Below are 22,783 nucleotides of genomic sequence, written 5' to 3' on the forward strand. Positions count from 1 at the left end.
TAGGTAACCAACAAGGATTTACTGTATAGCACAGGGAACTATATTCAATATCTTATAATAGCCTATAATGGAAAAGAATCTGAAAAGACGTATATATAAATATGTGTATAACTGAATCACTTTGCTGTACACCAGAAACTAACACATTATTGTAAGTCAGCTACAGTTCAAGTTTTAAAAAACCCTAATTTTGGAAAATAAATAAGTAAATGAAAATCTGAAAAAGAAATATTCTTCCTTTTCAGTCTTTGGAGCCCTTGGAGTTCCTGACTGCAGGTGACTTACTCCTAATAATCCCCCTTCTCTCCTCTCTGCCTGCCTCTCAGGAGAGACCGCCCATGCTTGAGCACCCCTTTTTTCAAGTATTATACCTGGTGAATGGAAGTAACAGCATTGTCCTAGGGTTCCTCCCAAGTACCCACCTGCACTGAGAGGGGAGATAGGACCTCATAAGGAAAATACCGCATTGAGATCATGCAGCCCTTACACATCTAAGACTGAATCTCCCTTGCTTTGGTACTTCTTTGGTTGCATTTTATCCACGTGGCTCTGAAAAGGCCAGGTGAAGAAAATGAGCACATGAGCATAAATAGTCACATTCCTCAACTCCATTGATGGGCATTTGCCCCTTAATTCCCTTTGCACCCGCTCTCTCATGCCTTCATTTTCCCTATGCAATTACTGGTCCTAAGTCCTTTCAGAGAAGGGAAAGCATGCATCCCCAATAGCATTTTGCATCTACAAATCAAATGTATAATTGGCATCTCATGACGGGTACCCACAAATCAGTGCATTTGACATTACAGGCACAAGATCGAGAGGGCATTTTCAGCCTTGTCTGAAAAGGTCTTCATAAACCTGTTTGAGAATAATAGGATAGTTCCCAAATCTCCCATTCTAACACCATTTGCTATTATTTTAAAATCATTATATTTGCTGAGCTTACATAATTTTTCAGCTATCAATGGAAGATTTTATTTGATACTCCATAATCTGTCTTCCTGCTGTGCGACTCTCTACAAATAAAAATGTTATAACAAAAAGGACCCTCGCTATCAAAAATGTAATGGCTATGCATCCAAATTACTTCTGAGCACTCAAAAATGAGTGTATGCCAGCAGGGCCAAGTGTCTTGGTAAACCTTACCATGAGGATGCCAAGGGTCAAGTCTTAGTTTTCTTATGAGCCAACGTCCTTCTTGTAGAGCTATGTCTGTAATAGGATCTGAATTTCAGTCCAGCTTTCCTGAGAGTCATACACGTGAATTCAGTGACTGTCCCATTATAGGAGTATTAGAGTGATATTCCGTAAACAGGAAAATTATTAACTTGGAATTCTAGGCACTTATAAAGAATTATGACTCCTGCCCATTTTTTTAAAAAGGCATTAGATGGCACAAAAGACATCACTTGGCTTTTTCCTGTATCCGTTGCTTGCAGTTCATAAAAGTGTCGATTACATTGTTAGTTCCATATGGGAAGCACTTTGTCCAAGTGGGGAAATTGGGATGGGATATGTCACCTGCTACTGTTATCTCATCTCTTCTTGTTCTCTTGCAGGCTACGCCCAGGAAGAACAGCTGAAGGAAGAGGAGGAGATAAAAGAGGAGGAGGAAGAAGAAGACAGTGGTTCGGTAGCTCAACTTCAGGGCAGCAATGACCCAGGGACAGATGAGGAGCTAGAAACGGGCCCCGAGCAGAAAGGCTGCTTCAGCTACCAGAACTCGCCAGGAAGTCACCTGTCCAATCAGGACGCCGAGAATGAGTCCTTGCTGAGTGACGCCAGTGATCAGGTGTCAGACATCAAGAGTGTGTGCGGCCGAGATGCCTTGGACAAGAAAGCAAGCGTGCACCCCAAGCTTCCAAACGAAGCCCACAGTTGCATGGATAAAATGACCGCCGTCTATGCCAACATCTTGTCTGATTCCTACTGGTCGGGCCTGGGTCTTGGCTTCAAACTGTCCAACAGCGAGAGACGGAATTGTGACCCCCGAAATGGCAGCAACAAGACTGATTTCGATTGGCACCAAGACGCTCTGTCCAAAAGCCTACAGCAGAACTTGCCTTCCAGATCCGTGTCGAAGCCCAGCCTGTTCAGCTCGGTCCAGCTGTACCGGCAGAGCAGTAAGATGTGCGGGACCGTTTTCACCGGGGCCAGCAGGTTCCGGTGCCGGCAGTGCAGTGCCGCCTATGACACCCTGGTCGAGTTGACCGTGCACATGAACGAAACGGGCCACTATCAAGATGACAACCGCAGAAAGGACAAGCTCAGACCCACGAGCTATTCAAAGCCCCGGAAAAGGGCTTTCCAGGATATGGACAAGGAGGACGCTCAGAAGGTCCTGAAATGTATGTTTTGTGGCGACTCCTTCGATTCCCTCCAAGATTTGAGCGTCCACATGATCAAAACAAAACATTACCAAAAAGTGCCTTTGAAGGAACCAGTACCAACCATTTCATCGAAAATGGTCACTCCGGCGAAGAAACGCATCTTTGACATCAATCGGCCGTGCTCCCCCGATTCGACCACAGGCTCGTTTGCAGATTCGTTTCCTTCTCAGAAGAACGCCAACTTACAGCTGTCCTCCAACAATCGCTACGGCTACCAAAATGGCGCCAGCTACACCTGGCAGTTCGAGGCCTGCAAGTCGCAGATCTTGAAGTGCATGGAGTGTGGGAGCTCCCACGACACTTTGCAGCAGCTCACCACCCACATGATGGTCACCGGTCACTTTCTCAAGGTCACCAGCTCTGCCTCCAAGAAAGGGAAGCAGCTGGTGCTAGACCCACTCGCCGTGGAGAAGATGCAGTCATTGTCAGATGCCCCGAACAGTGATTCTCTGGCTCCCAAGCCATCGAGTAACTCAGCTTCCGACTGCACGGCTTCGACAACTGAGTTAAAGAGAGAGAGTAAAAAAGAAAAACCAGAGCCGATCAACAAGGATGAGAAAGTCGTGAAAAGCGAGGACTGTAAGGACCCTCTACAGAAGCCTTTAGACCCGACGATAAAATACCAGTATCTAAGGGAGGAAGATCTGGAAGACGGCTCAAAGGGTGGAGGCGACATTTTGAAGTCACTAGAAAATACTGTTACCACCGCCATCAACAAAGCCCAAAATGGGGCTCCCAGCTGGAGCGCGTACCCCAGCATCCATGCCGCCTACCAGCTGTCAGAGGGTACCAAGCCTTCCTTGCCGATGGGCTCCCAGGTCCTGCAGATTCGACCCAACCTCAGCAACAAGTTAAGGCCGATCGCACCCAAGTGGAAAGTAATGCCGCTGGTTTCTGTGCCCACGAGCCTGACCCCATACACGCAAGTTAAGAAGGAACCCGACGACAAAGAGGAAGTGGTGAAGGAGTGTGGGAAAGAGAGTCCCCAGGAAGAGGCGTCCTCTTTCAGCCACAGTGAGGGGGACTCTTTCTCCAAATGTGAACCCCCTTCAGAATCCAAAAAGGCTGAGCCTTGTCCCCTGAAGGAGGAGGACAAGCGGATGAAAGAAGGTGATGAGAAAGAGAAAGCCCAGCCCCTGGAGCCAGCATCTTCTCCCAGCAGCGGCTGTGCCCTCGCCAGCCACGCTTCGGCCCTGCCATGCATCAACCCGCTCAGCGCCCTGCAGTCCGTCCTGAACAACCACCTGGGCAAAGCTACGGAACCCTTGCGCTCTCCTTCCTGCTCCAGCCCGAGCTCAAGCACAATGTCGATGTTTCATAAGTCGAATCTCAGTGTCATGGACAAGCCGGTTTTGAGTCCTGTCTCCACCAGGCCGGCCAGCGTGTCCAGACGCTACCTGTTTGAGAGCAACGATCAGCCCATCGACCTGACCAAGTCCAAAAGCAAGAAGGCTGAGTCCTCGCAAGCACAGTCCTGTACGTCCCCGCCCCAGAAGCACGCTCTGTCTGATATCGCGGACATGGTCAAAGTCCTCCCCAAAGCCACCACCCCAAAGCCTGCTGCTTCCTCCAGGGTCCCTCCCGTGAAGCTGGAGATGGACGTCAGGCGCTTTGAGGACGTGTCCAGCGAAGTCTCAACCTTGCATAAAAGAAAAGGCCGGCAGTCCAACTGGAACCCTCAGCATCTTCTGATCCTGCAGGCTCAGTTTGCCTCCAGCCTCTTCCAGACCTCGGAGGGCAAATACCTGCTGTCCGATCTGGGCCCACAAGAGCGAATGCAGATCTCGAAGTTCACGGGGCTCTCCATGACCACCATCAGCCACTGGCTCGCCAACGTCAAGTACCAGCTTAGGAAAACGGGCGGGACCAAATTTCTGAAAAACATGGACAAAGGACAGCCTATCTTTTATTGCAGCGACTGTGTCTCCCAGTTCCGAACCCCTTCTACCTACATCAGTCACTTAGAATCTCACCTAGGTTTCCAAATGAAGGACATGACCCGCGTGGCCGTGGAACAGCAAAGCAAAGTGGAGCGAGAGATCTCCCGGGTATCGTCGGCTCAGAGGTCACCGGAAACCATAACTGGCGAAGAGGACACAGACTCTAAGTTCAAGTGTAAGTTGTGCTGTCGGACATTTGTGAGCAAACACGCAGTAAAACTCCACCTAAGCAAAACGCACAGCAAGTCACCCGAACACCATTCACAGTTTGTAACAGACGTGGATGAAGAATAGCTCTGCAGGTATGGGTTTGCTCCCACGTGGTTGTGACAGTCACTTCGTGAGGAGCTTCTAGAAGGGAGATGGGTCTATTTAGAGGCAGCTGACATCTCCCTATACCAAGAGCACAGTGGCCTGCTGGAATAGCGTGAATTTTTGTGGAAGACTAGAACATGATAATTAAGCCCTAGCCATTCTCTCAATTTCTCCAGTTCAGCGTTGGGAAATAGAATAAAATGGGTTCAGAGAGATGGAGCTCACAGGTATACTGCTTCTTGATACTCAAGGCCCCTCTTAGTTACCCAAGGCCCAACTTTCAAAGTCCGGCCAAGGCTACACCTCATTTTAATTGATAAGTACTGACTTTTCTTACTGTCCCATTTCACCACCTCACCTTCCGAGAGTAACGCGAATGACTTGCAAGGTGATGAAAATTCTTTTTAAAAAGTGAGCGAGCGAATAAGAGTGTAGGGTTCCTGGGGGCAGCCACTATACAGAGGTTTCTTAATCAGCTCATGAATAGTCTAAAGCTGGCTTTATTATTCTTACTAGTAATTAATGCTTTGGGCAGCTTACCTGCAGCATCTGCTACCTTCCACCCCCTCCCCTTTATTTCCTGTCCATTACGTCTCCTGTGAAAGGGCATATGCCCTGTAGTTGGATGGTAGGAAAATACTCTTCTCTGCAGAACGCTGAGATGAAAAGAGAGGAAGCTTACTTTCCTCCCTCGTCTTTTGGTTGTCCTGAAGATAAAGCTAATATCAGAGTCCACCTTTAGCAAAGGTAGATGCAATGCAGGCTTTGAGATTTTATTTTCTATAAAGAAGCAAAGGACGTTCTGCACACTCATTGCCAGTGCACACGGGGTCCCACAGCTTGAGATAATTGGCATCATGTATCATCAAAGTTCCATGCCTGGCAGAGTCACCAGTGCCCAGACTACCTATGTCACCTTCAGGGAAGAGGGCAGACGCCAAGGTCAAGTACCTTGGCAGACTAGTCCCACCAGCCATTTTCAAACGTTGAGCATAAGCAAGGCTGAACTTCCTTTCACCGCCCTTTATGTATTTTCTCTACCTCCTTTTCTCTCCCCTCCAGCATGATACCCCCCACGTGCTAGGGACCATCAAATGTTCAGGTTGGGGTGTTAGGCCACACCCCATAATGGGACCCAATCTGACTTAAGCCTTTGGCACTTACCAGCCCAGTTTATGTCATGCTAGGTTATAGATTAGCTCTTTCGGTTAAGATACGAGATACGAACAGCTCATACTAGCATACACTTGACCCTTAGACAACTTGGGGGTTAGGGGTGCCAACCCTCTGCGCAGTGGGAAATCCGTGTGTAACTTACAGTCGGCCCTCCCTACGGTGTAGCCTGCCTATCCCTGCTTCCTCTGTAGCCGAGGTTCCACACACACAGATTCAACCAACCCTGGGCTGTGTAGTATTTACGCTTGAAAAAAATCCATGTATAAGTGGACTCAGGCAGCTCAAACCCATGTTGTTCAAGGGTCAACTGTATAAGCCCTCACCACCTCCTCCTGTCAGAGCACTTGTTAAATGGGAGACTTTCGGATCAAGCCACCGAGCGGTGGGCACCAGCGGGGTTCCAGGTGGGGACGGCTCTGTATATGGTGCGGCTTGGGCTCACTTCACATCACATAGGGAGGGTCACTGAATGCAAGGCTGGTCAGAATGAAATGAAGGGTTAAACACTGGGGCTGTTGCCTCAGTGAGAAGATCTAAGAGCTTCTGACAAAGGGGGAACCCATCCTATCGCTCTAACGGCTAATGGCTCTCTGGGCCCAAATGAAGACTTTTGTTTTGTTTGCATGTTTTTATCATGATAATTAAAGTGTATTTACTGGCAGATTCCTCTCTTGCTTTCCCAGCATGATTTGTTCAGCTCATACTGTTGAAAGAAAAGCTGAAATGCATCTGTCAGATCTAAATGTGAGCTTGGGTCTCCGTGACACCTATTTATGTGCTATATAACATTTTAAATTTTATGTAACTTACTATCGTGCTTTTCTGGTCCTTCAAAAAAGAAAAGAGTAGATGGATAGACACAGAACACACAGAGATAAATGCTTCCAATCCCATAGTGGTAGGTCTAAACCATGGTGAAAAGGACAAATAGGTAGTGTTTGTTTGTGCTACAGTGAAGACCAATTTTCCGCATTTGAGGTTTGTAATCATTTTTTAAAAATTAATAGCACAGCCAAAACATTGCAGTATGTAAATGGAGAATGGGGAGGGAAAGAAAGCGTCAGTCCAAATCTGAAATGCACAAACCTGTTCTAGAGAAGCAAAGAAAAACCAATAATTTGGAAAAACCGACACAAAGGTACTTACAAGTCTATTAAATACATAGATAAGATAGCCCTTTTCTCATCCCTCTGCATCTGTACAGAATAAACGTTTCCGATTTGGACCTTCAAAGCACCATATTACAAAGTTATCATTATATGAAAACGAAGCTCCATCAGTGCTGTGATTCTGAGAGAGGGCGCGACAGAAAAACAGGTTTGAGTGTTTGGAACTCATTCAGAGTATATGTGTTGTGTGCGTACAAAAAGTGATGCAGGTGCTTGGTGTTTGTGTTGATACTAAAGATCTCCCGGTCTGCCTGAATGGCGCCCACATCTGCACACAGGTGGCTTTCTGCTGCCCTTCACCTAGAAAAGAATTCCTCCGCCCTACGGGTCCACTTTTAGAACAATAGGTGTGCACAACCTTGCCCACTGCTTAGAATTAGGCATATATGTTTTCAAATGATCACAAAATGAGATCACTCTTATCTGGAACTGTCATTTTAGTTGGTATGCGTGATAGCACAAATTGTACAAAATGACATGTCTTAGTAAGGGTGGTCAAGATTTTGTGGAAAATTTGGGAGGGGAGCTTTACCATACCTGTGTTCTGTGCAAGATGAGAATTTTGACCTGAATTTTCTTTCTTTTCTTAGATATGTCTTAAGTTCTACAAAATTCTCTGCCAAATATTAAATGCAACTTTTCATTAAAAATTAATTAGAAAATGTTCAATGTGCATCCCTAATTTAGGATATAAGTAATCTAAAACAATTTCAATAGATATTTGTATATACCTTTAAAAACCACATGCACTTGAATAACAAAGTAAACAGAGAACAAATCAATGAGTCTAGAATGCATAAGGACGTGAAATTATAGTCATTACCGTGTAATGTAGTGTACAAGAGTGTACAAGTTTAGCAGCACAACTAGCCTTGAAATTGATGGAGGGAATGAATCTAAAACCCATGTTCAGGGTGAACAGCACGTAGGTTCCCAGATAAAATACAGGATGTCCAGGTAAATTAGAATTTCAGGTAAATGACAAATAAGTTTTTAGAATAAGCACGTCTCAAATATTGCATGGGCCATATTTATACTAAAAAAAAAGTGTTCATTGTTTATCTGAGATTCAAATTTAACTGGGCATTCTGTATTTTTATTTGCTAAATCTGGCAACCCTAACAGCATGGGTAATATGGCAGCCTGGGAAGAACAAAATGGGCTGGACTAACTCATATCTGTTAGAGGCATCACCCTTGCCTCTATCCAGCAAACAATATTCTTTCTTGCCTTCCTTTCTTTTTTTTCCCCTCCCTCCTTCCCTTCCTCCCTCCCTCCTTCCCTCCTTCCTTCCTGTCTTCTCTCCTCTCTTTCATCTTTCAACAAATATTGGCTGTGGTTTTACTGTGCACCGGACTCTATTAGCAAAGGCTATGTGATGGAGAACCAACAGTCGTGCTGATTATACCAGCCAAATGTGCCAGGGCTGCAGCGAGCACATCACAGACATTACTTCACTTGATACTCACAAACAGCCCTAGGAAGTAGGGTTGAGTCAGCCATGTTACAGGGGAGGAAATGGAAGCAGAGAGATTCTGCATGAATTTCTCAAATTCCCACCATCTCTGAGCCTCACTCATTCATTATCACGCATCTAGAAAGCCATCACTCCATGCCAAGCACTGTGCTAATCCCAGGGAATAAGCCAGTGACCAGGACAAGAGTCTGCCTTGGAGGCTCGTGGGAGACACAGAGACGGGCAGCTCTGGGGTAGACGCTGAAAGGAGCACACAGGAGGGCGTCTGGCCAGTCCTGGGGGAAGCCGAGGAGGGGAACGGTGGTACCAGGGGCAGTGTGACGTCAGGGCTGCCGAGTCCTGCAGGCCTGGGTTCAAACCCTAACTCACCCACTGTCTCTTAGATATGCCCCACTTCTGTGTTTATAAAACGTGGACATCATTCTCCCCTCACAGAAAAGTTGTGAGAATTAAGTAAATGTACGAAATTCTTTTCCGTGAAACCTGGCTCATAGGAGGTTCACAAGAAGAGTTAGTTCTAGGCAGTGCCTACAGGCCCACACCGTGTTCTTCTGCGTCGCCTGAAGTGTATAGAACTTACACGGTGTTCCCAGGTTGAGCTATTTAATACTAGGCAGTGCCCCAAGGAAACCTTGACCTACCATTTAATTATAATGATAGCAATGACAGCAAAACTACCGCCTCTTGGCCTCTTTCTATGAGTCAGGCACGGGTATTCAGATCATCCTGATTTTGCAGAAAGCTCAAGGGCTTCCGTGGTTTGTCTCAGAGCACACAGTGCGCATCGAGGTGGGATTCGAACCCAGGACTGCCCAACGCTCATCAAGTTTCTTCTGCCTCTTGGCTTCTCCTCCGTCTTGCCTGATGGTTTCCAGGTGCTACCCACGGCCAGGAATACATCCAACAGCTCAGGAAAAAAGTCTATAAAACGTGGTGTAAGGGTGGAGAGGTGATAAGGGCTCCTTGGCCTCTGGGAGGCTCCAGCTACAAATCAAACACCACAACTCAGGGGCCTGGGACTGACCTGTGGGAAGAAGCAACGCATCCTCGCTCTCTTCATTGTAATTTCCTTGTTCAGTCAGGTGATCATACAATTACCATAAAGCGTCTCACCAAGAAATGACCCAAATTCCAGGGAAGATAGATGTGTGAGAATTTTTTAATCCTCATCCGGACTCTAATTTTGGGGGAGCAAAATGAGAATTTGGAAACAGGGCGTTTGACCATGAGACCGCGGCATTTCTAACGCAGCAAGAAACAAATGCGTCACCTCTTTTCACGTTTTCATGTCACCCGAGCGATCTGGCTTAACCCCTCTTTTGCATCAATGCGTCTCCGTCTCCGTTGCACTTTCCCCCTCATTTGGACTTCCGAATGCTCAAATCCTGACGGGTATAATTCGGTGCTTTAATATAGAGTAACATTATTTTTCATTTACTCCAATCTGCCATCAGTATCATCTTTTCATTTAACCAGATGCAATTCTTTTTTCTTTCGCTAAATTGAAAATCCATGAGCGACAGGGAGTGCAATGTTTTAATTAGCTCATATTTTTTATATGGATTTATGTCTTTAAAATACATTTGTGTAATTCTTCAGCGAAATTAAAAACGTCTTTCTGCAAAAGTGAGGAGAGGAAAATAGAGCTAAATTGTGTCATTAGCTTAGGTAGATACAGATGGCGAGCAGGATCTAGTTGAGAGACACACACCGATCACAGGGCCTCTGCCTGGGCGGAATTTGAACTTGCCCTTCATTGAAAGAAGTCTTTCTCTGTAAAGATTTTTCGAAAATGGCTTGAGGTTGGGTTTTTTTTTAGGCCCCTAGTAAGTAAACAAGCAGTTACCTTCACCGAACTAATTTGAAACTGAACCTGCCCGCCAAACAAAACAGAAAAAAAAAAAAAAAACGAAACAAACCCAGAAGTCATCATGATAAACAGTTTTCTCCTGCATTTCTCTTTGTCTTCTTTTTTAACGATCAAGTTTAAAGCGTTCCACGGTGTTTTTTTTCTACTTTATAGGAGACAAGTGACATTCCATGGTAAATGAGAGAAAAAGCCATGCAGAACTGAAATCTTTCTAATGCATTGACACCAACTTGCCCTCTATTGTTGGAAATGAGCAGGCACTCATGATTGTTCATCAAACAGCTCCTAATGCAGTTAAAGCATTCAGCTATAATTTCTCCTTGCATTTATAATTACTGTCATAGACTGCACACCTCGGTGAGCAGATTAAAGCTATAAACTATTTAGCCGTGGCTCTAAGACGAGGAACTTGATTTGTCTGGCAGGAGTTATTTGTTAGGGAGCTTGACACTTCACATAAAAATGACTCAACTTGATGAAGAACAATGCAGTTTTAGCAATGCGGGGATTTTAAATCAGTCATGACGCCACGCCCTGCAAGAATCACAGGGCAGTTTGTTAAATGATATGTAGGCCACGGAGATAACGGAAGGCATAGAGGGTACCAAAATAGAAGAGGATTTGGTGTGTGTGCGTTCTTTCCTGACTCTTCCTCTGAAAGAACAGGTGTTTGTTGAAAATCACTGCATGTCATATTCTCCTATTAAATCCAGTGTCAATGTTACCCCAGGCTCACCTGGCAGGAAAAAAGGATGCCAGGAGCCCAAGGCACATGTCACATCTGGGGGTTTTAGAGAACTTTGTGTTGCACACATTCACTTCCCAAAGCCCATGAGTCCAGGGTGCTGCGGAAAAGTGGCGGTCGTTGTTTTTCCTGGAATGGTCTTGATTTCTTTGTGTTTTTTACTGGCAGGAAGCGTATGATATATTTAGGCACGGAGGGCCCTTCTACTGGGCTAATCCTCCAGCAGTGCTGTGAAAACCTGAAAAAATAATCTACGTGCAGGTTGATGAGAGAGGCTGGCACAGACAGGGTGGTGGGCAGTGCAGCTCCCTTTCTCCTTTCTCAGCTTGTGTCCAGGGTTAGGGAAAACAGTGCACATTACGGGCAGTGCTCAGCGCTGGGCCTGGCCCACAGAGCGAGGGCTTGACGAACATCACTCTCCTCTACCTCAAAAAACTCCTCTTGGGTTTGCTTAAGGCTTAAATCAAGATGGGGGTGGATTGTACCATTTGATTTAAAGAAATAGGGAGAAACTGCTAGGACCGATGTAACTAAAACAGCTTTGAGGGGGAAGCAGCAGTATTGGGTGGTGTTTGGGTGGCCCTGGGAAAGGGTGCCATGCACCGTTAACCTGCATGTCTTCCCCTCTGATGCCCCCTTTCTCTCCCTGACATCATCTACCTTGAACATTTTCATCTGCTACAGTCCAACATCCCTGGTGTCTGTGTCATGCTTAGGAAGATCTGCATTGGTCTTCTGCGCATTTTGATGAAAATGATGATGTTGATGATGATGACGACGTTGATTAATGGGGTCAAAGAAAGCTGAAATCAGTGGCTGGCACAGTGTCCGCTATCACTATTGTCCTTGCTGTCACTGATGGATATTGACAGAGGATTAACATTTATTGAGCGTTTACAGCATGCCAGCTATTGTGCGAGGCCCTTTATGTATATTATCTCAATTAATTAATTTTTTTTTTTTTTTGCGGTACGCGGGCCTCTCACTGCTGTGGCCTCTCCCGTTGCGGAGCACGGGCTCCGGACACGCAGGCTCAGCGGCCATGGCCCAGGGGTCCAGCCGCTTCGCGGCACGTGGGATCCTCCCGGACCGGGGCACGAACCCGTGTCCCCTGCATCGGCAGGTGGACTCTCAACCACTGCGCCACCAGGGAAGCCCCTATCTCAATTAATTTTAAACCTAAACTCTATAAAGAAAGAACTGTGATTATGCCTAGGCTACAAGGGAAGAAACCAGCCCTTGGAGAGGGGAAGTGATCAGGCTCTCACGGCTAATAAGTGGCAGAGCTGGAAATCACGTGTGGACAAATGCCTATCTACCTCAAGCTGGAATTCTGGACAGAAGTTCTCCCATCACCTTTCTGCTATCCCCTGGCTTAAATTCTATTGGGTGCTACACCAAAGTGTGAGATGTGAACCCCATCCACAAGTTACTTGCATGGGAGAGAAGATGAATGGGCAAAAAAAAAAAAAAAAGTTTAAATATCTCAAAAGCTCAAATCTTTGACACAGACAACTTCTACCACTCAGGCCCTCCAGAAAATTGGCACTTTCAACGTGCATGGTTTTATCTGGTATTTTTTCATCTATGGAGGAAAAAGTGATGTTTCAGGTTATGTTATTTTCAATGCTACATTACTCGATTTCACAGTCAAATAATTCTATTTTTGTTCACAAGAGGATTTTGTCATGTTTAATTGTTTATTTCTCCCTCCTTCCCCCCATTTGCTGTAGCTTCCACTTCCCCCTTTGCTGCCTTCCTGTGGATTCTCTGGTGTGCGATAACCATGGAGACGGGTCCTTATTAGATAGTGTTTGCTCTGGCTTAGAAGTCAAAGACCAATCGGGACCTCATCAGCCTAGAAACGCAGGAAGATGAAACGTTAGGGGACTTTGGACGGGGAGGGAAGGCCTGTCACAAAGTCTTAGGAGACAGAGTCTTCCTGATGTCTAAAAATCCCGGGAAGAAAGCACATGGCAGAGGAACGTGGGCCCTGGAAATGCTGAGGCCAGGCCTTGGGGCCGGGTCTCCACTTCTTAGCTGAGAGACCTGGGGCAGGTCACCTCACCTCTCTGACCCTCAGCCGCCTCTTCTACCAACTGGCCGCATGTAGGCTGGCCTCACATCCTGTTATAACAACTTTTAAAACCTACTAAGTGTCCCCCTAGTACAGTATGAGGCACATAGAATTAAAGAGAGCATCTCCCATCAGTGTTAAAATACAGCACTCCTGGGCTTCCCTGGTGGCGCAGTGGTTGAGAGTCCGCCTGCCGATGCAGGGGACACGGGTTCGTGCCCCGGTCCGGGAGGATCCCACGTGCCGCGAAGCGGCTGGGCCCGTGGGCCATGGCCGCTGAGCCTGCGCGTACGGAGCCTGTGCTCCGCAACGGGAGAGGCCACGACAGTGAGAGGCCCGCGTACAGAAAAAAAAAAAAATATATATATATATAGCACTCTGGAATCGAGGTTGGGCAAATGTGTCTAACAAATGGAATCATAACAGCAACCATGGCAATTAGAACGTGCTGGAGCCAAGTCCCATGTCCTGTCTCGGGACCCTCCACTGGGGAAAGGCAGATTTGGAAACAGTCAATGAAGCCTGTTACATGTTGGGGGCTGTGGCTGGTGCGGGGACGAGGCGGCGTGGGGACCGGAGCTGACTGTCACAGAAGAAAGTCGGCGCGGCCAAGGCTGACGGGGAGCTCAGCGTGGCTCCAGGAAGGCACTGGGCCGGCCGAGCCCCGAGGGTGGAAGGAGGTCTGGCCACGAGCAGAGCTCTGGGCTGGGTCTGGGGCGATGCGGAGCCTGCCAGGTGGAGAAGAAGGGGGAGGGTCCCGTGGAAAGAAGGAACGGCCAGAGGGAAGCCTTGCCAGCCAGAGAGAGCGTGTGCTCATGCCAGAAAATGCGCGCCAGCGTGCTTGGAGCCAGGCTTGCGGATAAGGTGGAGAGACAGGAGGCCGAGCAGGCGGCGGGGGCTGGAGGCGAGGCAGACCACGGCTTCCACGTGGGTGTATAAACTTTCGTCTAGTGAGCCTCAGAGAGACAGACGCTCGAGAAAGCTTTGCTTTATGGAAATGTTTCAACGTTGTTTCCCTGACGTTGACTCTGTAGGGCTGGCAAGGGGTGGGGCTGTGGACTTTCACCGGAGCCGCCTGTTTACCGGGATACGAAGCTGGGGCCCGCCTCTAAACTCCAGGGGGGCGGGGCTGCTTCTCATTAGCTCATTATACACAGACTATAAATGTTGGGGAAAAAAGGAAGGAAAGGAGGTAGGAAGGGAGGCAGGGAGAAAGAAAGGAAGGAGGGAACGAGTAGAGGATGGAGGGAAAAGTGGGTATCTAGGAGGTGATCGGAGCTGAGGGACCCTTGGACATCCCCCAGTGTGAAATGACAGTAATGCCCGTGTCACCCCTCAGAGAGGCAGGTAAATAGATGAAGCATGTGAAACCTCAGCACCGTGCCCAGCACACAGTGGAATCCCAATGGGAAGAAATCTTCAGGCTTTGCACAGCCCAGAAAAGTAAACGGAAGCCGGAAATATTCCCAGCCCACGGTAAGGACGGTTTGTCCAGAGGACAGACCCTGCCACGAGGCTTGTGCGTCTGGGCTAAGTTCTGCGTTCTTTTGTGGCCGGGGTATCAGGGACCTTCATTCAGTCGCCCATCCATCCATGCCCTGGAAGAACCTGCCCTGCACCAAGCATGTTCTAAGTGCTGGGCTGCCCCTGAGGGTAAGAGAAGCCCAGACCTTGCATCTTAGTCAAAGGACCCGGGTTGATAATAATCTTAATGGCTAACATTTACTGAGCACAAAAATAAAAGTCAGTCATTTCTTAGAATGAGGGGTTGCCAAGGAAACACAGGGCAGTGTGTGGGCCTAGGATGGGGCCCCCTACTTTAAGTAAGGGGGCGGGGGGGTGGCCAGGGGAAGGAGATGAGAAGGAGCTGGACACGTGACAAATTGAGGGCACAGCATCCCAGACGGGAAAGCAGGAAGAGGGGTTGGTGTGTCTGATTCAGAGAAAGGTGGAGTGTTGACAGCTGGGGCTGGAGGGCTGGAACATGACCCGGGGGTGGGCAAGGAGGCACGAAGCAAGGCAGGGCTTGATAGAACATCCTCAGAACTTTGGATTTTTTTCCCTAAGCCCGACTGGAGGCCATCAGAGGGGGTTTAGGCGAGAGGTGTGCTCTACTTTGTCTTTGAGAAGATCAGTCCCACTGCCGTGTGGAAGGGATGAGAGGGATAGGAGGGAAGGGGGGGGCCAGCAAGGGGGCTGTGGGAAAGCGAGGGGAAAGCTGGTGGCATCTGGACTGCAGTGGAGAGAGCGAGCGTGGAGCAGAATTAGCAAGGCCAAGGGGGTTCCGGGCCCCTCAGAGCCGTGCTTGTCAAGGAAGGAGAAAGGATGTCAGACGAAGAAGACCTGGGGGGCATCGGGACAAATCCTAAAGACTTCGTATCATGGGGTCCTGAGTGGGCTTCAGAGGACCTGGATACGGCTGCTCCTCCCATATCTCCCCTGGACCCCCCTCAACTCCCAAGCTTGCCATTACTGCCTGTTTGCCTAGATGAATCCATCTGATAAAAGTAAACCACTATTGTTATGCTTCTCTAGGAATTATGAAACACAAAACGAAAGGTCCCTGCTGTGCTGGCCTTCCTATTTTTCAGTCCTAATTTAATTCCTTTCTCCCTTCTGTAATTCAGCCCCCTCCTCTGTACGTCAACACTAGGTGGTCCCGACTTCAACGGAAGATTTACTGGCGAGATGAGATGGAGGAACACGTTGTTTCTTCAGGATGATTTAATGACCTTTTTGGCATCCCCGTGACTGCTGAAATCTTCTGTAATTATTCAGTTTGGTGGCAGAGAGGTCTGTTGATCAGAGGAAGGCTGATGTAGATGTCAAATGTCAATAAATTTGCAATCCATAATTGTAACCACTTGATGCTGCAGCAGACCGGGAAACGATTCGGTCACAAGGCCATGAATGGTTGAACCAATACAAACACCAAAGTATTTCTAGTGTTACACATACAGAAACAGTACCCTATCTCTTCTTCTTGCACCAGCTCACTTTCTCTTTCCCTGTCTTTTTTTCGTTCCTACCTCTGTCCCTGTCAATGTCCCCATCCCTGGAGATGGGCATACTGCATAGTCTACTTTCCAGAGTCTTCTGGGTCCATCTCCAGCCAGAGCCAATGATACTGTCAACGCAGCCATGGGTTTTCCCCCAGAGAATCGCCACAAGGTCTTGTTGGTCTTGCTGTTCAGGTCTGTTTAGCCCCTGCTGGAAATCTAGCATTGATTGTTTTTCTGCTTTGCTTGCTTTCAGACAGCATGGTTTATATCGGAAAGGTCTGTGTCAGGAATTAGAGAATGTTCCTAACAATGGGGGGAAATACCCTAATATAAATATACCATTTGTGGGCTTGCACTTTGACAAGTCCAAGTGAACTGGAAGATGCTAGGAAAAGCTCTGAAGTCAGGAACAGAGACATTTGCTTTAATAACGCATCTAATTCCTTCAGCTCACCTTATCAAGTTTTAACCTCTGAATCTCTAAGTTCCTAGTTCAAAAATGCAGAGTCTCCTCTGTCCTTGTGTTAATTTTTAAATTATATATCATTGTAGAGAGGCCCTTGTGGTGAATGTTATGAGCCATTTTCGCGTCTGAAATGGGAAATTACAACTGAACATTAGCGATGGCTTATACATCACTGCAAGCAAAGTGGCATCTGTAACCGCACAGTATTAACTGGGAAGAGAGGCAGTGCACAGAGAAAAGGAACTTAGAAGGGGAGGTGGTTTTCAAGAGGAGAGGTCGCAAGCTGACGATCACAAGTATTCCTCGTCACGCTGAGCCTTCTCTAGGACCCCAGTGGACCTGAGCTGAGGATTACTTGGGATTCCGTTCTGTGGCTGCCTTTTTTTTTTTTTCCAAAAAATATTTTTAAGTGGAAAGTTCTGGAGATTGAGAAATGTGTCCTAAGTTTCGCTAGGAATCAGCAAAAAGACAACAGGACATGCCAATCTGAGGCAGCATTTCTGCCAGTGCACTGGAACGTGAGCCCGGCACTCTGCCTGGGAATAAGGTTGCTGGGAATAAGGTTGCTGAGTGGCTGTGTCCACCCTTGCTGGGGAGCTCTGAAGAGGTTTGTGGGTCAGGCTGCCTGGGTTCGCACCCAGCTCTACCACTCACTAGCAGTAAGAGCAAATGTCCTAATCTCTCTAAGATGAGTTTCTTCATCCATAAAATGGGGATAACTGTCCTACCTTGGGGGTCAATAAAAAGGGTTGAAAAAGATAATCCAAATAACACTTTAAGCCAATGGTTCTCAAAGAGTGTGTGTCGGAATCACTGGCAGGGGGGTGAGGGGGTGTTGCCAAAACCCACCAGAAGGCTGAGCCCCACCCCCAGAGTGTCAGATTCAGTAGTTCTTGGGTGGGGCCAGATAATTTGAATTTCTAACAAGTTCCCGGATGATACAGTGATGCTGGTCCAAAGGCCACACTTTGAGAACCACTGCTTTCTGCACAGTTCCTGGCATGTTGTCGAGTGCTCTAAAATGTTTGCTCTTGTTAACTTTAATTCAGTCTTTGAGCCTGTCTAACACTCTTTCCTGGGTGAAGAAGCAGCGTGAGCTGTCAGGGAGATCCTAGCTCAGTGTACAAAATCAAGTCAAACCAAGATGGCGAGACCATGGATCACCCATTAGAGGAGTGGAAGAGAGAACAGAAGCTGAAGTACAGGGGCAGCACGAGGAGCGGCCCAAAGTCTAGGAAAGCAGGAGGTGGCCTTGACGTTCGCATGACTCTGCTGAGATCACTTAAAATGGTAGCTAGTATCAACTCAGTAGTTTCTACTGTATCAGGAAAAATTCCCTGTCTGAAGAGCCTTGACTGGAAGTCAGGGGAATCGGTCCTCCCCTTGAATTAGCTTAATACCTTCCTTAACTCTGAAAAGAAAGGCTGTATAATTATTTGGGAAGCAACAGTTAAAACTGTTCAGCATGTTACCTCCAAACTATGTTTATCAAAATCTCTTGTTTATAATTGACTGCAAACCAAGTCAAACTTTATTAAGTAAAACATGGAATTGTTGGTTTCGTGCTTGGATGAATTCTAGGTTCAAAGGAGGTTTGTCATTGGAACTTGATCTTTCATGTCAGATTTCCTCTATGTTGTCTTCATTTTCAGACAAAGGACAAGATTGTCTGGACCAGCTCCAGGGTTATTTCTTAGCAGTTTAGGAGTTTCAGTGGAAAGAGTGCCTGTTTCCCAAGAGTGTCAATCAACTATAGAGATTGAGTTTAATTGGCCTGTGGGCTCACATCCTCTTGAAGCAATGCCTGTGGCTGGGAGAACGGGATGCTCTCTTCGGCCTGGTCAGATGCACACTCCTGGAAGCAGTAGAAGGAGTCAGCACTTTACAACTTGGGCTGAGATTGGTCTGCCCTGAGGGGTTGTGATATCAGTGCTTTGGGACATGGTGGGGATGACCTTGAATCCAACTCATCCTTGTTCAAGCTTGACCCAGGCCGGCTTTTCACTCTTCTAACATCTCATTTTTCCGATTCTGAAATGACAGCGAGTGGCCTCACTGTTCTCACGCTGCTCCAGCTTAGGATCTACGGACTCTCCTCTTTCCCTTTTCTCCCACCACTCTCCATTTCATCACTATTTTTCTTAACTGGACCCCCATAATGCTTTGCCCACTTCACCCCTTCCACCTCTGTCTCCGCAACAGTTGGGTTAGTGGAAGGACACCCTGTCTCTTGCTAGGACTGCAGCAGTGGACCTGCTGAGCTTCTCAGCTCTGCTCACCACCTTGTGCCAGTTTGCCCAGCACCCACCTGCCAGATTAAAGGTCCTAATTCAAAGCTTATATCATAATGAGAAGAGCTACCATTTTATGAGTGTTTATTCTCTCTTGGGATGTCAAAGACAGTCTTTCTGAACCTTATGTTCACCATTCTCATCACTTAAATCTCAACATAAACATCATCTTCTTTAAGGACTCTTCCCTGAAAATCTCTCTAAATCAGGAGTCAGCAAACTTTTTCTGAAGGGCCAGCTAGTAAATATTTTCAGGGCTGTAGCCAGAGGGTCTCCATCACAACTATTCAATCTGCCATTGCATCGTGAAAGCAGCAATAGGTGATAGGTGTGTGTGTGTGTGTGTGTGTGTGTGTGTGTGTGTGGCTATGTTCCAATAAAACTTTATCAATGGACACCAAAATTTGAATTTCATATGATTTTTATGGGTTATAAAATAGGATTCTCCGTTTGACTGTTTTTCAACCATTTAAAAATGTAAAGACCATTCTTAGTTTGTGGGCCCCACAAAAACAGGTGGCCCACAGGCCACAGTTGGCCAACCCCTGATCTAAAGCCGTCCAGCCCTTTCACTTGTCTTTTTCTCATCACCCTGTTTTGTTTCCTTTATTAGATTTACACCTATCTGATATTATGTTACATGTTTGTGCCTTTCTTTGTGTCTGGCACTGTGCTGGAATTCAAGGGTACAGCAGTGAATAGATGGCATTTTTCTTCCCCTCACAGATATTGTAGGAGGAGAAAGATAAGAAACCAGAAAACAAATTAATAAACAAGATCATTTCAGATTCATAAGGAAAATAAATAAAGTACTGAGGGCCTGGGTAGCAGTGGTGCTCATTTACTTTGGGTGCTGCAGGAAGGCCACTTTGAGAGGTGACAACTGAGATATGAAAGATTGAGGGAGCCAGTCCTGAAATGAATGAGAAAAGGATTTCAGAAAAGGACAGCAAGTGCAAAGGCCCTGAGGCAAGTAAGAGTTGGAGTGTTGAGGGAAACTGAAAGGGCAGTGTTGCTGAAACTCCGTGATCTCAGGGCCAAGTAAGTTTGAATGTTTAGCACAGATCCAGTTGCGCAGGCTCCGATGATGAGTTTAGATTATTCTAAGTTCATTGTGGGGGGTTTCTGTAGGGGAAGGGCACGATCCATCTGGCATTTCTAAAGATGACTCTAGCTGCTACCTGCACAGAATAGATCACAGACGTATGTGTGTGGAAATGTGTATTTCTTTCCTTACCAGGAAGCTCCTTGAAGAGCACGGAGCCTGCACATATTAAGCTCTCAACAAAAACTCTGTGAAATTAATGCATAAATGAAACCATTAAAACAGCACAACTTGTTCTTTATCCCTTGACAGCAAGGCCTTTTATATCCAGGTTCCTGAAGCAGGTCAATTTATACCATAAAATTCAAAAATTACAGCTTATAGCATAAAGTGACCTCCCATTATATAATGTGGCAAAACAAGCAAATTAATACCAGAGGTAATAAATGTCCAGGCGCTAATACAGCTTAAGTATAAAATATGTTCCCGTCGCTTTGGGAGCAAGGATTCAAAATGAGGGTGACATTACCCAGCACCATCTAAACGGAGCACCTGATTTCTAAACCCAACTGGAGTAGGTGCAGCACAGTGGAGTAGTTTCCATTCTTCCTCATCATTCAATCAGCAGGTAGTTTTGAGTGCCTACAGTGAACAGGCACTGGGCCAGGAACTGGGATCCAGAAGTGAGCAAGTCAGAGAAGATCTCTGCCCCTCGTGGCGTTTATGAGCCATTGGGTAACAATGGAGGGAACTAGAGCCAATAAACAGAGGCAAGAATGTCAGTGCTGAAGTGCTCAGAATACAGGGCCATGGGATAGAGGAGGGGAAGGCTAATTAAATGGGTGGGCAGGGAAGGCCTTTCTGAGGAAGTGACCTTTTTGCAGAGATCTAAGAAATGAGAAGCAACCGATCTTCCCTTGAGTCAAGGAATAAGAATGGCAGGCAGAAGGCATGGCACACGCAAAGCTCCTGAGGTGAGAAAAAGCTTGGTACGTCCAAAGCATGACCTAGCACAGGAGCTGGCAAACTTGTTTTGTCACAAGACCAGATAGTAAATATCGGAGGCTTTGTCCATGCAATATTTGTCACAGCTACTAAATTCTGCCATTTCAAAGCAAAAGCAGCACATAAATGAGTAGGTGTGGCTGAGTCCCAATAAAACTTTATTTATAAAAACAGGTGGAGGGCCGGATTTTGCCAGTCCCTGGTCTAGTAGGATAATGTCTTAGGTGGGGGTCCCAGGAGCAGATCCCAAGCAATTTCGTAAGAACAGGCTCTCAGATGAACCCAGTGAGGGAGTGGAGAAGCAGGACAGGGAAGGGGGAAAAGCCAGACACGGGTGTGAGTTCAGGCAAAGCCCCAGCCTTAGCCTGATCCCACGGGGAGCTCTAGGGTGTCTTTTCTGCCTCTGAGTTTGAGCCTCCTGGAGACAAGGGCTGGGTTCCGGTACACCTGCCTCAGTCAGTCGTTGGTGAAGGGCCGTCCCAGGGGGCATAAGCTCTCAGGCACTGGAGGTGCTCAGCACATGCAGGCAAAGCAGCTCCAGTAGCTCTGGGCCGTCCTTGGAAGAGAGTTGCATGTGCCTCTGTTAGCAGGAAAAAGACGCAGAAACCAAGTGGGGCACAGGACATGGTATAAGGGCATCTCTACAGCCCACCCTCTACAGATGTGTTTCACTGCGGCCAGGTTCTTACCTGATCTGAACGCAGGGATGAGGCCCCAGCAAAGCCGCATCTTTATGCAGGCAAATGACGCAAAGCACGTTCCTCAACGCAGGAGTGCTTCCTCCGTATGTGAAGAGCAGTGCACGCCTCGACCGGTTAGCCAGTTTGCATTTATTCCTTCTAATATCCAGCCTGAGATGTGCAACTAGAAGATGCATGGCCTTGTGCATCAGAACTGGGCTCTAATCCCAGCTCTGTCACTCATTAGTTGTGTCCCCCTCAGCAGGTTACAGACCTTTCTGAGGTCCAGTCCGTAAATAGGGATTGAGCATTCTCTATTCTGGGGGCTTATCGTCAACCTCAGTTTCCTCGTCGAAAAAAATGGGGCTGATACCTCCACTAAAAGCCTTTGGTGACGGTTAAATGAGAAAAAGAGAAGGAAGCTCCCAGCACAACGCACACAGTAACGCTCAGTCAATGCCTCTTTCGCATCCGCTGCATGGGAAGACTGCCCACCTGTGTCTCTGATCACTTCCAAAAGCCTGGTCAGTGTAAACGTGTACCGTTTTGGTTACTGCTTAGATCAGTAACAGACTCCCGTAGGCCTTTTGCCCTGGTCCCTGGACAGATCTTTCCCAGAACTGACCCTGGGCCTTACCTAATAGCCATAATGATCTCACTCACTTGTTCAGTCAACAAATATCAAGGACATCGAAGCCCTGAAGGCCCAGACTTTAATAAGGATGACATTTAACATTGAGTGAGCACACTACCAGTGTTTTCTCCATATATCCTCCCCTAATCCTTGGAAGTAGGGTCCATTATGGATCCCCATTTTGTAGAGGAAAAAGCTGAGCCTCGTAGAGGCTGAGGAAGTGGCCCACGATCATACAGTTAGGGAGCAGCAGGGCCAGATTCGAATGCACATATACCAGGCTCCACCATCTCTGCAAGAACACATGGACTGTTCCGATCCTCAAAGAGAGCAAGGACCAACACTTACTGAATGCCTACTATGTCCAAGGCACTCTTTCAACCCCTTATAGATGCCATCCCATTTCATCCTTCCCGCCCTCACACCAGATGAGTCCCTGGTATCAACCCCATTTTGAATTACCCAAAGTGCACAGAAATGAAATGACTTGACCCCCACTGT

At 47.1% G+C, this 22,783-nt stretch overlaps 1 protein-coding gene across 2 annotated transcripts in view; it reads left to right on the top strand.

Annotated features, from left to right (window-relative positions):
- Positions 1-22,783, top strand: part of TSHZ2 (teashirt zinc finger homeobox 2) — a 399,520-nt gene that overhangs the window by 264,187 nt on the left and 112,550 nt on the right. The window contains exon 2 of one of the 2 annotated variants that reach the window (XM_060285491.2): positions 1,560-4,505. In XM_060285491.2, coding sequence (XP_060141474.1) covers positions 1,560-4,505 — 2,946 coding nt within the window. Of the gene's footprint in view, positions 1-1,559; positions 6,483-22,783 lie in introns of those variants that run through there. The other variant, XM_030839125.3, reaches the window with a different exon arrangement.

The sequence above is a fragment of the Globicephala melas genome, chromosome 15, assembly GCF_963455315.2.
Source record: "Globicephala melas chromosome 15, mGloMel1.2, whole genome shotgun sequence".
In the NCBI taxonomy this organism is placed as follows: Eukaryota; Metazoa; Chordata; class Mammalia; order Artiodactyla; family Delphinidae; genus Globicephala; species Globicephala melas.